This window comes from Rhodnius prolixus, unplaced genomic scaffold (genome assembly GCF_049639745.1).
Source record: "Rhodnius prolixus isolate KJV_2025 unplaced genomic scaffold, Rpr scaffold_3, whole genome shotgun sequence".
Taxonomy (NCBI): domain Eukaryota; kingdom Metazoa; phylum Arthropoda; class Insecta; order Hemiptera; family Reduviidae; genus Rhodnius; species Rhodnius prolixus.
The window spans coordinates 55053548-55071375 of NW_027411603.1; the positions used below are offsets into that span (position 1 = coordinate 55053548).

At 31.8% G+C, this 17828-nt stretch overlaps 1 protein-coding gene and 1 long non-coding RNA gene across 3 annotated transcripts; one reads left to right on the plus strand and one right to left on the minus strand.

Moving 5' to 3' along the window:
- Positions 1–4962: 4962 nt before the first annotated feature.
- LOC141453658 (uncharacterized) lies at positions 4963–6100 on the minus strand. The gene is made up of 3 exons (XM_074127141.1): positions 5876–6100; positions 5265–5742; positions 4963–5176 (listed from the first exon to the last, which is right to left on the minus strand). The coding sequence occupies exons 1-2, from the start codon at positions 6098–6100 to the stop codon at positions 5611–5613; spliced, it is 357 nt and encodes a 118-aa protein (XP_073983242.1). The 3' UTR covers positions 4963–5176; positions 5265–5610.
- On the plus strand, positions 6051–12779 carry LOC141453659 (uncharacterized). Of its 2 annotated transcripts, XR_012458112.1 has the most exons (3): positions 6051–6186; positions 10709–11443; positions 11521–12779. It is a non-coding gene; the product is annotated as an uncharacterized lncRNA (long non-coding RNA). The 2 variants fall into 2 exon arrangements; XR_012458111.1 differs by lacking the exon at positions 6051–6186 and having other exon boundaries at positions 10091–11443.
- The last annotated feature ends 5049 nt before the right edge of the window (positions 12780–17828 follow it).

Consider the following 17828-nt stretch of genomic DNA (forward strand, 5'->3'; position numbering starts at 1 on the left):
TTAATAATAGATCTCCTTAACAAAAACTGAAGAATTAAATGAATATAGTAAAGGAAAATGGTTATTTTGAATTGTTTGTTTGTGTAAAAATAATGATATTGTTTATAAGAAAGTTTAGGTATAGAGAAAGAAATAAGAGGAAGCCTGGCTGTGTGTGGTTGGGAAATGAAGGAAGTAATAAAAGGTTTTGGAATGTCGGTAGGTGGGAAATAATGTTTTAGAATTTTGTTTGGATTAGTTAAGTTAAGAGAGATAAGAGTTTTATATCTTAAAAGTTTTCTTTAGTGGAAGGAATAGGGTTAATTTATTTAGAGGACTGTAGCATTTACATGGGTATTAGTGTTGGGTGAGTTGATGTAGGTATGTAGAAGGGAAGGCAATGAATGAAGGAAGGCAGGCAGGCAGGCGTAGTGACGGACAGAAATATGGGAATGTGTGGGGAGATGAATTGGCGGAGCAGCGAAAAATCGTGTGAGGCAGTGAGAGCAGTGAAGGAGGCAGAACAGGCAGTTAGCCGGCGCGGCAGGCATATAGCTAGCTAGTTGTAAAGCGAGGCACACCAACCAGCCAGTACAGTGACAGTGAGGTAGGGAGACTAGCTGTGTGGTTGGCTAGGAGGATTGCCTGGAAGGTTGAGATAAATGAAATAATGGTTTTTATGTAAGAGCAGTATAAGTTTGAAAATTGATTGATTGCAAGAAAGTAATTCATAGGTAAAGGTTATGTGTAAATTAATGGGGATGAATAATGAAATTTTGGGAAAATGGAAATAAAAAAAAATATAATAGATTTAGATAAATAAAGACAATAGGAAGAGAAATGGAGAATAAGGGAGACAGAGCAGAGCAGCATACGTAAATATTAAAGGTAGGTTTGTTGGTAAGAATTGTTGGAGTTTGATTTTGTTGAATTTTATGATTAACATTTATTTAATGGGGAAAAGAAGTGTTTTTTGTATTAAGGGGATAGGTAAGTATTGGAATAGTAGGGATTTTCGCTTAGTGGAAATGGTAGCTAGCTATGTAGGTCACTTGAAAAGAGATGTTTTCTTTGGAAATAACATGAAGAGCGCTAGTGTGGATTATCACTTGATTTATTAAGAATGAAAATACATACAATTTAATAGAATTTGATATATGTACACAATTTATGTGTTAAGTTTATTTGATAGAGGAGGAAAAGAGATGTAAATGAAAGTTGAAATGACTTTTGATTATTGCTATTAAAGTTACATACGCTTTTGAGCAAGTGAGTGAAGCATAAAAGTACATAAGTAAAATAAAATAAGAGTAATAAAAGTTGTTAAAAAACTAAAAAATAATAATTATTATTATAAGTTGAAATAGGATAAGTAAAAGAGAGATGGTTGGAAATAAAATATAAAGTTGAAAATAAGATAAAAAGTTATGAGGAGAGAAATGAAGATAAACTAAAAGAAAGTATTCTGCCAAAAGAAAACTTGTAATTCTAAGAGACTGTTTACAATAATTGTATATGGCATTTACCTGATGTTTAGATTTTATAGTTTTTAATTTTTCAAAGAGAATTTCTTTTGGAGGATGAAAATGTGTTTGTAAAAAAGTTGGAAAGGAAGTAAGATCTAAGGTGATGGAGAGTTTTCGATTGGAAAAGAAAAAACATGATTGAATGTTGACAAGAAGAGGAGGAAATTAAGGAAATATCATTACAGTAAAATGTATATGTGGATCGGTTAAAATAAAGTTTTGTGCATTTTATTGTGCAAAGACGTATTTGAGTAATGAAGGTGAGTTTTATAAGATTGCAACCTAAATGGAAATACATTTGATTGATGGCTAAATTAGAGACATGTGTGTAAAATAGATTATTTCTGCTATTGAAAACCTCTGATAGGAAGTTATTTATGAGTTTGCTGATGATGTTTTTCTTTTCTTTTGTTAAAATGAAAGGATAGTGGGTAAGTAAAAGATGCAGTGCGCCAATAGATGACATTGTGCTCTGAATGAAAGATATGCAAGTTTTATTATTATTTCTTTTGTGAGGATTTATTGAATATAAAATATTATAAGAAACATAAGGCAGACGTGTACTATTCATTGTGAGTATTTTAATGAAGAAATTATAAATTGACTTTTAAAGGGAAATTATAATGGGCGAAAATGGAAATTGTAATGGATCAAACGAATTGGGAGTAGTTTTTGGAAGGTAGTAGAGTCTGTTTAGAGATTGCAGTTTGAAGCAACTGGAAATAACTGTGAGCCCAGGTTTGTGAGTAATAGAGTTAAGTGAGCACACGTCCTTATTTTGGCGGGACAGTCCCGCTTTTTGGTGGACTGTCCCGCGTCCCGCCGATTTTTAAACATGTCCCGCTTTTTAGAAAATATCTGGATTTCTTAGTTTAAATGTAGTGTAGAAATTGCCATCATGCTCTTACGCCTACTAAGAGGAAGTACTGCAATCGTTAAAATTATGAATGGGTGAACCTATTTACATTAATGAATTGTCGTTCGATTCAAAATCTTTGCCTCTTTGCCTTTTAGGGAGAAGTACTTCAATCGCAGTTTATTTTTCTTACTCCTCTTAAAAGGAAGTACTGAAATCGCAGTTTAATTTTGCTATTTACGCACAAATACCTTCCTATTTTATTAAAAACGCTTTCTCAAAAAAATTGGTATTGAGGATGGCAACTATAATCATTCTTTAAAAAGATCTCTCCAATGGTAGTTATGGTTCCGACTTAACACCTTATCAGGTTATAATGATAGAATGGCCAATTCCAAATTTTAAAAAAAATCTGTAAAGCAGATATGAAACTTTGGAAAATACTCAAAAAGAAAAATCTATCCAAAAGGTACAAAAATCTCCTTAACAAAAACTTACAGTCTAAAATGTTAAGTATAAGGGTTGATTAAACGCCAAAAGGTACACAAATCAGCTAGTACCCAACATTTCATTCATGCTTAGTTGATATAATTTAAGTAATTTTGCTGCATTAACTTTTCCTTCACATTTTTTAGAATTTATTAAATGTCAAAGACCCTTATGCTGGCCATTTTCATCTACAAAATATTTGTTCAAGTAGCACTGTAGATTGACTTTAATATCTATTAATCTATAATAATCAAACTATTAATTACAGGTAAAAAAGAAAACGTTATAAAAAATAAAAAAAATTACGAGGCTGCAAAATTTAAAAACTTTTTTAAAAAAATGCTTACCCCAACATACATCAATGATTTCGATTATTTTATTTTTAATAAAAATCGTCTGTTTAAGTTTATTCTTCGATTAAAGTAATTGTTATTTTATGTAGGAGTCAAACGTTTATAATAATAGGTAATAATTATCTGGCTTTATCGCAAATAATATAGTTTTCTTCAATCACACTCTCAATGTAGCTGTTCTTCTCACAATGTTATATATATGTTATGTAATATAAAATAAATAAGTATTGCATACTTTTAGGACAGCTAATTATTCCAGTATTTTACTATAAGTAAAATTAAATTACAATTGAGAAATGAATAATTGTTGTTGAATAATCTACTTGTTATTAACTGTGTGTTATTTGTGCTCACGAATATTTCGGTAAGACGAATTCAAGTCTGAAATATTGTTTTAAATCCTCCGTGATTCAAATTTAAACAGTAGCCGACTCTAACTTTGTCTTTTTCTACTTTAACATGCATGTACATATATGTGACTACTCTGAATAAAGGGCATATTAAAGATAAATCCGAAGAATAATTTGGATTAGAGTTAAAATAAAGTACCTATTTAAAAACGAAGATATAATATACATTCTATCATAATTAAAACCAAATAATATTATGAACGAACTGGCCAGCATAAGGGTCTGTGACATCTAATAAATTCTAAAAAATGTGAAGGAAAAGTTAATGCAGCAAAATTACTTAAATTATATGAACTAAGCATGAATGAAATGTTGGGTACTAGCTGATTTGTGTACCTTTTGGCGTTTAATCAACTCTTATACTTAACATTTTAAACTGTAAGTTTTTGTTAAGAAGTAATTAATTAGTGTAATCAATTTATCATTATTTGATGCATAAATTTGTGCATCGAATTATATAAATGCTTGATTGTAAGCATTTTCTTTCATGATGGTATTTATTTTTGTTTTAGATTCTGTTAATATATCAGTAGATGAAGAAAGTATAGCGCACCGTATTTGGACAGCCCGGAGCACAAAGTTTTTCTTGGAACTCTTTAAGGAGCGCAAAAGCAAATTCCGAGATCCAAAAATTAAAAAAAGGACTTTGTGGACGGATATTATGCAAGAAATGCATAAAATCGGTTATACGGAAGTAAACGAGGATATTCTTGACCGAAAGTTACGAAATTTAAAGAAAACTTACCGTTCTATTAAAGATAATAATAATAAAAGTTCAACAGGAAGAAAGAGAATAACATGGGAATATTATGACATTTTTGAAGAACTCTTTTCTAACGATCGGACCATAAACTACGGTTCGACAATATCCTCGTTAGTTCCAGCCACAGATCAGCCATCTGCAATAGTGCCAGCACCTAGCAGCATTCTAACAAACTTTTGCAGATCCACACCTTCTCCATCTACTCCATCTCTACAGTCGAGTGCAAGATTTTCGCTATGGCCCAATCTGATTGATGCTGATTCATTTATAGAATCAAATACTGATGTTAATAATTCTAATATTACCTGAGAAAATGAATGTTTAAACGATAGACCGAGTTCAGCAGATTCGGTATATTCTGCTTCATTTAAAAAAAAAAAAAAAGAGATACAAAGGAGAGCTACAATTTAAGAAAAAAATTAGTTGCAGTTAAAGAGGAACGCATAAAAGCGATAGAACAGTTGAGAAAAAGTGTCTAAGAAAATAATTCGATTCAAAGAGAAAGAAATGAACTTTTAAAAAAATTTATTGAAAAAATGTAACATTAAAATATTGTAATTATAAAATTGTTTTTATAATACACGTAACTTTTTTGTAGTGAACATCGCTCCGTCAAAGTAGCGATGAAAAGATCTTTTTTTCGGTATTTGGTTCGGTTCGGCATTTGTGCTGAAGAAGTGGATTCTGGTCGATCGTTAACTGTCGAAAAAGTGGACTTTTTTTGAATACACGTGCATTGTGCATTCTTCCCGGCATACCAATAAATACATCAATAAAACGTGCGGAATGATCACAAACTCCTGCAAAACAATGTTTTTTATCACTATAAAGTAATAATGATGTTTAATTTTACTTTTAACTTAAAAAATATTAAATGTTTTCCTTTACCTTGTAATATAATCGAATGATATTGTTTTCTGTTATAAAAATCAATAGCATTTCTAACTGGTTGCTTTATCGGGATATGGCATCCATCAATGGCACCAATAACGTTACTTATGCCATAAGAACGTTCTTCAAATACCTAAATTATTAAATGATAAAATTCCTAATTAACAATATGTTTGCATGGTCATGAAAATAAAATATATATTAAACATATAAAATATAAATTCTTGACATAGCTTGTTGTTCGGCATTTGGCCATTATATGTATTGTGGCATTAATTCTGCTAAAGCATTAACGATGCTTTTAAAAATACCATGTCCAGAGCTTGTCGGTATACCGAACCGATCACCAACTGCGAGAAATGACTGGCTTACTCAGCAACCAAATTGTAAATAATATCCTCTTTGAAAGAGTAATATTATAATTTGGTTGTATATCAGCTTTTACAAAATGATTTCCAATTACATTTATCAATGTCTGAAATACATACATTGTATAAATTATGAATGTATTTAACATTTTATTATAATTTTACTTACAAAAATATGTATACTAATATGTACGTATTATGCATATACAATTGAGAGATAATTTAAACCCATGTACATACCTCAAAAGTAATTGGAGACATTCTAAAATGTTCTTTAAATTGTAAATCCGTGTAGGACGGAATAGTGACTTGATAATATTCTGCATTCCGCGATTTTTCAGGCCCACGTTTTCTACCATGCAACATTTCAATTTCTGGCAGCGGTATAATAAGATGGACAATATTTCTAATAATATTTACGTCCAGTCCATCATCAATCATGAATTGATAAATTATATTATTCATTTTTTATAATAATTGATTTTCACTAAACAATTCGAAAAAAGATTTCGTCAATTTCAAAGGACAATTTAATGCGATAATTTTTCAAGGTAAAGGCAAACATTTAATATTTTTTAAGTTAAGGGTAAAATTAAACATCAGTTTAATATTAATATACGTACATTTTATCATAATTATAACAAAAAAATATTATGAATGAACTTGCCAGCATAAGGGTGTGTAACATGTAATAAATTCTAAAAAATATGAAGGAAAAGTTAGTGCAGTAAAATGACTTAAATGATATGAATAAATTATTAAAGAAATGATGGGTACTTACTGATTTGTATTCTTTTTGGTGTTAATCAACCCTTACACCTAACTTTTTAAACTGTATTTTTGTTAAGGAGATTATTGATATATTTATTAGTATAATTATAACATAGAAATATTATGAATGAACTGGCCAGCATAAGGGTCTGTAACATGTAATAAATTCTAAAAAATATGAAGGAAAAGTTAGTGCAGTAAAATGACTTAAATGATATGAATAAAGTATTAAAGAAATGATGGGTACTTACTGATTTGTATTCTTTTTGGCGCTTAATCAACCCTTACACCTAACTTTTTAAACTGTATTTTTGTTAAGGAGATTATTGATATATTTATTAGCATGCCGGTACCCGGGAAGAATGCACGATGCGCGTGAGGTTATGTTTAGGTTGTATTAAGTAGCAGAGCGTTCAGAGAAATAAAGCGCTCCCTTTGGCTGGAAACATAGTGGAGCGGCGGGCAAAGCGGCGATGATAGCGAAGAGGAAAGCGGCAAAAACAAAAACTAGAAATAGATAGAGTTGCTCTATCTTCGCTTTGCTCTTCGCTATCATCCCCGCTTTGCCCGGCGCTCCACTATGTTTCCAGCCTTTGGTAGCGATCTGGTAGCGCTCTTGTCCGCTGAATGCGACCATTGTTGCGGTATATTGAAGAGAGGTAGCGCGTTTAGACTTGTAAAATTGTATCATATCGGAAGTAAATAGATTAAAGGGAAGAGGAGATAGAAATAAGTTTTGATTTAGAGTTTGTATTAGATAAATTAAAGGATTATTTGAAAGAATTGGGAAGAGTATTAATATTAATGAAATGATTTGAGAGCAGTTTGGGTGTTGGCCAGTAGTGATGGGCTATTTGAGCGGACTCGTTGCAGTGGTACGAGTTGATTCAAATGCCTATTTAAAAAAAAAGTGATTCCGCCCCGCTGCAAAAATTGAGGTAAATTAAAATGAAAATGAGGCAGGAAGGATTAAAGATAAGAAGAATGTGACGGAATTTAGTAAAATATATGATTAAAAGTTAGGTTTGCCATTTAATAAGAAAAGTATATTTGTTGAAGACACATTAATTACTATCCCTAATTTGCAATTGCTGTGATAAATATAAAATGAAGAAGGTAAGAGAAAAATAGGCTACTGAAATATAAATTAAAGCAATGCAGTTTTGTGATTATCTAGCTTGACTGGAGTTAACTTGCTTGAATTGAAGAGGATTGAAGATAGAGAAAGGGAAGTATTGGATAGAAATTGTAACTGTTGATAAAATAACGAGGTAACGAGGACTGACTCCTCCTGCATACTAGATCATTCTGTGTTTATATTTTATTTGAAATTGTTGGTATTTTATAAGAGTAATGGAGAAAAAGAAAGAAATTTGAAAAATTAAAATGATGTTAAGAAAGCGTTATAATGTTTTTTGTATTGAAATGAAAGGAATATTTAAGTAAAAAATATTTCCAATCGATGAATGTTTGTGAAATAGATGAAGTGTGGGAGGGATGGTGAAAAGAAGTGTAATAGGGGGGGGGGTCAATTAATATAAAACAAAGTGTTCGACCATTCCAATTTTAATTTAGTTGAAGAAGGATCAGGGGTGGGGGACACCACCAACACTTGAAATACCCTTAGAAAAAATATAATTAATGTTTATTCAACAATTAAGGAATAAATGACAACGTTTACAATGCACTTAACAAAAGGAATAAAGTCTATATTACAATTAAAGAATAAATGACAACTTACAATGCACTTAACAAAATGAATAAATTCTATATTTAATTCTTTCTTAATTACTAGACACGGTATTGGGGATAATTATTCAAGGAACAATTAATATAACGAGAGTTCTGACTCTTTTAGCGCTAATACCAGGCACGGTATTGGAAAGGATAGTTTTGACAATGTATTAAATGTACAGGGCTGTGCACAGGGAATTCTCTAGTTACAAATACCATACAGGTATCCTGACATAAATTATTATTGGAATCATCAGAACCCCATACGGGGGTGGCAAGTAATTTTCTCTTAATAATGAATGTACAAGACTTACATACATGTCAGATACAGAAGGTACAATAAATGATAACAATATGGCCATTAAAGTCCAATTCTTAACAGACAATCTCTCCTCATTAGCACTGGTACATGTTCCTCCGGCGAAAGGACGCCATCAATTTGGCGGACCGACGCACAGCACTCAAAGTCAGTCTGCAGTTCCATCTCTGTTGAGGTGCCCAAGGGCAACTGAACTTCCTTGCACTGGCCACCATCACCACTATGTCCAAACTACCAATGCTGCCAACGGACAATTGACGCTCAAAGAAAATTCTGGTCAAGGGGGGCCGCAACTCCTTGCGAGGATCCAACAGTACATGTAACTTGGTGGTCCTGACAAGGACCAGTTACAAAAATACATCGGCCCACGAATCGCTTATGGCGCTCCCCAGCGGGGAAACCACACAGTTGAGTGGCCCTGAAAAAGGGCGATCTCGATGTTGGGTATGGCCGCTCCGAGAATAGCTTGAAGACAGCGCGAGCCCACAGAATAAGTGAAGTGAGAGGCCCTGAAAAGGGCCGTAAGCTAATACCAGTCAACCGGCTTTGGGAGCCCCGGCAGTGTGGCCAGCACCCCGATAAACCCCGGTACCAATTGGCCTGGTCCTCGCTCGTATCTCACTCTGTGGTAGCGCTGGTGATTCTGCTTGCCTCTGTAGCTGGTGTACTAATGCGGCTCTGAATACTGCACTTTCTTCTTTCTTCAATATATATGCAATAAGTGATGGATATTTTTTTTCTGGTCCGGTACAGAGATCCAGGTGGTTTTTAAAGTAAGGCCCAGTCAGCAACCTTCAAGCTAGTGTAGCCATTGTTGATGTTTCCATGTTTAAAAATTTTCTTTGACTGATGCAGACACGGCCGATTCTGCCCTTTATATAGCAAAGCTGACCGTGCCGTGCGCTGGCGACGCGACTGTTTCGCTATCTCTGAACCGTCCAAAGAACCAAACTGCCATTCCAGAGTGTCGAGAAAGACTTTTAAAATGGGCTATTTGCCTCTTTTTCTATTTTTTTTTTATTTATTAAAAAAAACATAAATACATATAAAAATACATTGCTTATATTTACAAAAATTATGTAGCTGTTCAATTATATAGCAAAGTAAAGTTGGGGTTCCAACAGTGATTAATTGGTTAATGTTTTCGTTAGGGACTGCAGTTAAGAGATGATGGACATATTTGTACATAAATGGTATTTGAAAGGAAAGTTGTTTAAGGCAAGTGTGAAGTATTGTGTGATTATGATGTCCGTTAATATTGGGCTGAGACAAGTTGCGATGGCTACGCGGAAATTTTGTTTGTAGAAATGTTGTTTGTAGGAAAAATAGCCTCGGTGACAAGAATGTTTGAAAAGTTGTAGAAAGTTGTGAAGCGGTATCTGTGTATGGTGTTGCATTTTTTGGGAATTATGTTGAGTACTAATTGTGTACTCTTTAACAAAAACTTACAGTTTAAAATGTTAAGCATAAGGGTTGATTGAACGCCAAAAGGTACACAAATCAGCAAGTACCCAACATTTCATTAACACTTCATTGATATTATTTAAGTAATTTTACTGCATTAATTTTCATTAATATTTTTTAGAATTTATTAGATGTCACAGACGCTTATGCTGTCCATTTTCATCTACAAAATATTTGTTCCAAGTAGCACTGTAGATTGATTGTAATATCTATTTATCTATAATAATCAAACTAATAATAACAGGTTAAAAAGAAAAACGTGATAAAAAATAAAAAAAATTATTAGGCTAAAAAATTCAAAAACTTTATTCAAAAAATGCTTACACCAATATACATCAATGATTTTGTTTATTTTATTTATTTATTTTTATTTTTATTTTTAAATAAAAATCGTAGGTTTAAGTTCATTCTTCGATTAAACTAATTGTTACTTTATGTAGTAGTCAAACGTTGATAATTATAGATAATAATTAATCTGACTTTATCATAAATAATATAGTTTTCTTCAATTACATTTTCAATCTAGGTTTTCTTCCCACAATGTTGTACATACGTAATATAAAATAAATAAGTTATTCATTTTTTACTAGCTTGCTGCCTTCATCAAAGACTCGTTATGATGCATTTTTGGATTATTATTCAAGTTTTCTAAAATAAGAGAATTTAATAGTAATTGTTATAATTTGTATCATTTTGCTTCAGTAGAACATTTTTATGAAATGTATTTTCTTAAACTTGTACATCTCATTTTTGAAATTTTCTATTTATTTCATTTTTGCTGTTAGTATGAAGAAGTTTACATTAACGGCTGAGGGAAACCCCACCTCCTGCCCACATAGCTGTCATGGTTAAGTAAGCCATTCTTACGCCGGATCATACGAGAATCAAACGTATTTCATTATTGTATTTTATGAATTTTATAGTTTTTAATTGTTCATTTTTGGGTCTATTCATTCTCTTTAACTTAATACCACTCATTGATAATGAATGTAAGTGTTGTTTTCAATGGTAAAAATTATTCAACTATTTCACTTTTTACTTGATTTTGATTTACGGAACTTATTATTATTTATTATTTGTTGCATTATTATTCTTTATTTTAAAAAAAGTATTAATAATTGAAAGAAAAAGTAAAAATGATCAATTATAACTTCACTTGTAAATGTACGGGCATAGGGCCAGGTCATGCTTTCTATCGGATTTTGGTGGTACTGCACTGCTGCAATTGTGAGATGTGTATGGGAGCAATGAATAGATTTTTATTTTAAATTATGGTCAATAATGTACATATTTCTATTACTTCTTTCATTTATTTAAGATGTAGTACTAATGGTAGCTGAACAAGAACAAAATAAGAAAAACCAAAACACAATATTTATTTTATCTTTTACAACACAACATAAACATAACATTGATCGCAAGCAATCGCCATAAGACACATAAGACGCCAACTTGACTTTTTCTAGCGCGCACACCAGCGCTCCACATGGCATTATTATTATTTACTACTACATTTTTAAGTATGATTTTTGAAGAAAGTTTATGAGAATAAACTAAGTGAGTATTTGAAGAAATAAATAATGTTGAATTGTTTTAGGAAAGAAGAAGGGTGGTGAAGTGAGAAGGAGCAAGTATAAAGCCCGACCCCAGCCCGGTGAAGAGGCATTTGACTAGTAAGGGAGAATACAAGCGGACCGTACGGGAATCAATGTAGATTTAATTGTAATTTTTGAATAGAAATAAATTTGTGATAATTTTTGTTTTGTTTAATAATTTAGTTAAAGTCGATGGGATTGTTTGATGAATGTTTTTATTATGAAAAAAGTAAATGAATGAATTGAATTTTGATATATGTAGATAGAGTGCGTAAGAAAAGTTTACATATTTATGTTTTATCTCGGTGGGAAAGGATATGTGAAGTGGGTTGTTTGATTAATGTTTGGAATGTTAGGATATGAAAATGGTTGATTATTTAATTTAAGTATTAATGTGCGTTGTGACACATGGAATGGTAGAGGAGTTAGCCCCGTTTATGTAAGGCCCGATGGAAAATGATGATTACTTAGTGATGAAATTAGTGTGTAAATGTTGGGCCGATTATGATAAAATTTGGTAGGGTTAGGGCTCCCCTACGTAAGATGAGAGCGACGTTGTGCTGTTACAGTTTTTAAGTGGAAGTATAGGAATGGTTTTAAATTTGAATGAATGAAGTGTGATTGGAATGTAAATATTGTGGAGATTTGCACTTTTAAAGTGTGGAGGAGGGGAGTTTGGCCGACCGTTTGTAAAACTATGATTAGGAATATTTGTAAAAGGGTTTTTGTGGGATTTTGATAAAATTTAGCAGGAAGTAGTGATTAAAGGTGCTGTAGATGGCTGTGAAGTGCCATGATGCTGTTACAGGTACTAAGAGGAAGTAGTGAATGAGTGAAGGGATTTACATGAATGAATTGTGGTTGGATTGAAAATGATTGCCTTTTAGGGAGCAGTAGTGTAATTGGAGTTTATTTTTGTTACTGCTTTTAAAAGGAAGTAGTGAAATGGGAGTTTAATTTTGTGTATCTTTTGGCGTTTAATCAACCCTTATAGTTGAGTTTTGAAAGTGTAAGTTTTTGTTGAGGAGATACATATATTTAGTAAGAATAGTTTGAGATTTTGACTGTAATAAGTGTTTATTTTGAAAATTTGTGAAATATTGTGGGGTATGTAGACACTGTATGTATATTATAGAAATTTGTGAATATAGAAATATAGTTGAGAATTTGTATGAATGTATAAAATTGATTGTACATTGATGAAATATGATGAAGAAAGAATTAAAGTATGATGTGTGTAGTGAGTGGTATGTTTTGTGAGGGAAGTAGAAGTGGTTGTGTAGTGTGTGAAGTTTGATTGAAATATTGTTTGAAAAAAATGAATTTGGTTGTTGATTAATGTGTGTATAATTTGAGGAAAGTTTGTTTGTTTGTTGGTTGGTTGGAGTAGTTTATTTGATGCGTGATTATGGCGCGAGTTTGGTGAAATTGTAACCAGATGGAAGGTTTGAGTGAGTGTGTTTTGGTTGTTTAATGTTTTTGAATGTAATGAAATTGGGTATTTTGATTAATATTAGTGTTTAAAGAATAGTACTGTTATGATTAGTTGTTTGTATTGATTATGAATATTGAGAATATACTATGTTTGTTATTTGATTGATATAAAAAAAGAAATGTATATTTTTGTGGATGATACTATGTAAATTTTTGAAGAATGAAATGAATATATTAAAGGAAAATATTAATTTTTTGATTGTGTAAAAATAATGACATTGTTTATAAGAAAGTTTAGGTGTAGAAAGAAATAAGAGGAAGTGTGGCTGTGTGTGGTTGGGAAATGAAGGAAGTAGTGAAAGGTTTTGGAAGTTGGGTGGAAAAATAATGTTTTATAATTTTGTTTGGGTTAGTTAAGTTAAGAGAGATAAGAGTTTTATATGTTGAAAGTTTTGTTTAGTGGAAGGAATAGGGTTAATTTACTTGTAAGATTGTAGGATTTACATGGGTATTAGTGTTGGGTGAGTTGATGTAGGTATGTAGAAGGGAAGGCAATGAATGAAGGGAGGCAGGCGTAGAGAGAGACGGACAGAAATATGGGAATGTGTGAGGAGATGTATTGGCGGAGCAGCGAAAAATCGTGTGAGGCAGTGAAGTAGGCAGAACAGGCAGTTAGCCGGTGCGGGCAGGCATATGTATATGTAGCTAGCTAGTTGTAAAGCGAGGCACACCAGCCAGCCAGTAGAGTGAGAGGGAGAGTGAGGTAGGGAGACTAGCTATGTGATTGGCTAGGAGGATTGTGCTTGAAGGTTGAGATAAATGAAATAATGGTTTTTATGTAAGAGCAGTATAAGTTTGAAAATTGCTTGATTAAAAAAATGAAGAAATGCATAGGTAAAGGTTATGTGTAAATTAAAGGGTACTTGTAATGAAATTTTGGGAAAATGGAAATAAAATAAAATATAATAGATTTAAAGAAAGGAAGAGAAATGGAGAATTTTGAATGATTTTGTTGAATTTTATGATTATTATTTATTTAATTGGGAAAAGAAGTGTTTTTTGTATGAAGGAGATAGGTAAGTATTGGAATAGTAATAGCGGAAATGGTAGCTAGCTACGTAGGTAGGGACACTTGAAAAGAGATGTTTTGTTTGGAAATAAGATGAAGGCAGTGACTGGAGCAACTACTGTCCCGCTGGTGGCGCTAGTGTGGATTATCACTTGATTTATTGTTAAGAATGAAAAATAGAATTGAATAGAATTTGATATAGACAATTTATGTGTTTAGTTTATTTGATAGAGGAGGAAAAGAGATGTAAATGAAAGTTGAAATGACTTTTGATTTATTAATTTATTGCTATTAGGGTAACATACGCTTTTGAGGAAGTGAGTGACGCATAAAAGTAGATAAGTAATAATAATAATATTAAGGAGAAAATATAAAAATAAGAATAAAATAGAAATACAAAAGTAAAATAAAATAAGAGTAATAAAAGTTTTTAAAAAAAAATGAAATAAAATGAAAAGAAATAATAATTAAAACTGTCCGGTAGGACAGTTGTATAAGGGTTGATCGTCAAAAACTGCACGAAAAAGCGTAACGTTGAAAAACACCCAACTTTGACAATTTTTTTCTCTTTTTCTATAAAAGATAAAATTCCCAAATTTTCTTTAAAATATAGGGCAAACCCTCCTTTATAGCTGTAATTTTTTTGCAACAACCTAGATTTGATAGATATTGAGAAAAAAGATGCTCAAAATGAGCAAAAACGGCATTTTCAAAAAATGTTCTTGTTCTTGTTCTTCTTGTTCTTCTTGTTGTTGTTGTTACCTTTTTTGTAAACAACGTAGCGCCTAAACGCGTGAACCGATTTTCATGAATGAGATGTCATTCGATTTGGAATTTTATGTAGATGTGCCTTTTGGGGGTCGCGACGCTGTACATGGAATGGGAGAGGAGTTAGCCCCTTTTATGTAAGGCCCCCTCCAAAATTATTATCATTAATTACTCTGTAAATCTTAGCCCGATTTTGATAAAATTTGGTAGGATGACAGGGTTAGGGCTCCCCTACGTAACATTAAAGCGACGATCTGCTCTTACACTTGTTAAGGGGAAGTATAGCAATCGTTTCAAATTATCGAAAAGTAAACCGATTGTCATGAATAAAGTGTCATTCGAATCGAAATTTTGTACAGATTTGCACTTTAAAAGTCTCGACGCTGTGCCTCATAAGGAGGGGAGTTTGCCCCACCCAAGTAAGGCCCTTTCTAAAACTATTATTACCAATATTTCTATAACGGTTAGTCCGATTTTGATAAAATTTAGTAAGAAGAAGTGGTTAAAGCTCCTCTACATGGCTGTGAAGTGCCATCATGCTCTTACACCTACTAAGAGGAAGTACTGAAATCGTTAAAATTATCAATGGGTGAACCTATTTACATTAATGAATTGTCGTTCGATTCAAAATCTTTGCCTCTTTGCCTTTTAGGGAGAAGTACTGTAATCGCCCGTTTATTTTTCTTACTCCTCTTAAAAGGAAGGTCTGAAATCGCAGTTTAAATTTGCTTTTTACGTACAAATACCTTCCTATTTTATATAAAAAGGCTTTCTCAAAAAAATTGTTATTGAGGATGGTTTGGGGACCGCAACTATAATCATTCTTTAAAAAGATCTCTCCAGTGGTAGTTACGGTTCCTACTTAACACCTTTTCAGGTTATAATGATAAAATTAAATTTATTATTCCCAATTTTAATAAAATCTGAAAAGCAGATATGTAACTTTGCAAAACATACAAAAAAGAAAATTTATCCAAAAGGTACAAAAATCTCCTTAACAAAAACTTACAGTTTAAAAAGTTAAGTATAAGGGTTGATTAAACGCCAAAAGGTACACAAATCAGCTGGTACCCAACATTTCATTGATATTATTTTAAGTAATTTTATTACATTAATTTTCATTAATATTTTTATTAGATGTTTCACAGACCCTTATGCTGGCCAGTTCATTCATTTTCTTTTTCTTTTCTTTTATGATTTAAGTCGCGTCAACATCAAGGTTATTGGCGCCCGGAGCTTTTTTCAGTGCACTGCCGGCCTCCGGACAGTGTTCTCTCGTTACAGACAACTCTGTCCATCACCCGGACAGTGAGCTGTAAGAAGCTCTTAGAAAGAGAAAATCAAGGGTCAGCAGCTGGATTCGAACCCGGAACCTCCACGTGGGAATCCAATATGCTAACCGCATAGCTAATCCCTTCCCTTTGTTCATTCATAATATTTTATTTTTTTGTTATAATTATGATAAAATGTATATTATATTTTCGTAATTAAATAGGTACTTTATTTTAGCTTTATTCCAAATTATTCTTCTGATTTATCTTTATTATGCTCTTTATTCTGAATAGTCACATATATCGTATGTATGTACATGCACGTTAAAGTAAAAAAAGACAAAGGCAGAGTCGGCTACTATTTAAATTTGAATCACGGATTTAAAACAATATTTCAGTCTAGAATTCGTCTTTCCGAAGTATTTGTGAGCACAAATAACGCGTAGGTAATATCAAGTAAATTATTCAACAATAATTATTCATTTCTCAATTGTAATTTAATGTAGTCCCTCTAATTTTACTTATAGTAAAATACTGGAATAATTATGTTAGCTGTCATAAAAATATGCATATCTTATTTATCTTATTACAGTCAATCTAAGTTAAATGGTGTTCTACTTGAACAAATATTTTGTAGATTAAAATGGCCAGCATAAGGGTCTGTGAAACATCTAATAAATTCAAAAAAATATTAATGAAAATTAATGTAATAAAATTACTTAAAATAATATCAATGAAATGTTGGGTACTAGCTGATTTGTGTACCTTTTGGCGTTTAATCAACCCTTATACTTAACTTTTTAAACTGTAAGTTTTTGTTAAGGATAATAATTATAAGTTGAAATAAGATTTGTAAAAGAGAGATGGTTGGAAATAAAATATAAAGTTGAAAATAAGAAAAAAAGTTATGAGGAGAGAAATGAAGATAAAGTAAAAGAAAAGTTGTAATTGTAAGAGACTGTTTAGAATAATTGTATATGGCATTTACCTGTTGTTTAGATTTTATAGTTTTTATTTTTTTAAAGAGAATTTCTTTTGGAGGATGAAAATTGGTTGTAAAAAATGGAAAGGAAGTAAGATGGATTGGAAAAGAAAATGCATTATTGAATGTAGACAAGAAGAGGAGGAAATGAAGGAAATATGATTGTAGTAAAATGTACAGTGACTGCCATTAATACTACATAGAAAAGTTTGTATTTTTTTTTTTTTAAATAACATTAGCAACATGTGTAGAAATTATATATAAGTATAAATGGATGAAATTGCAAACTGTTGGGTAGGACTTTTTGAAAAAGTGTAAAATAAGGCTGTGAAAAATATTGGGACACCAGAAGTGGTAGAGTTTAAATGTTGAATATTTAAAATCTGCTACTATTTTGACTTACAACAGCCCTGAAAGGATGAGGCATGGATGAAAGAAGTTTTTGGTTAATTAAGGTGGTGTTTTTTCCCATTCTTGCAAGAAACATGGTTTTAATGAATTTTTGTTAGATATTACTCGTTTGCTTAAAGCACTAGCTAAATATTGGCATAAATGTTGAATGGTATTAAGATGTGGAGACTGCGGAGAGGTTTGGAAAACTTTTGGGCAACTATATATTTGGGGTGGTTATCTTGGTAGAATTTAAAAGAGCCTAAAATACCCAATTTTTTGTCCCTTTTTTTGAAATTATTTTTTAATATATTACTATAAACGATGAGACTGAAAAAGATAAAATTTTGATTCATCGCTAGAGTATATGATTGCAAAAGTGACTATTTGCATTAA

Coding starts and splice junctions, on each gene's coding strand:
- LOC141453658 (XM_074127141.1), bottom strand. CDS start 6,100: ATGAATAATATAATTTATCAATTCATGATTGATGATGGACTGGACGTA. Junction 5,743..5,875: donor TGTCTCCAATTACTTTTGAG/GTATGTACATGG, acceptor TATGTATTTCAG/ACATTGATAAATGTAATTGG.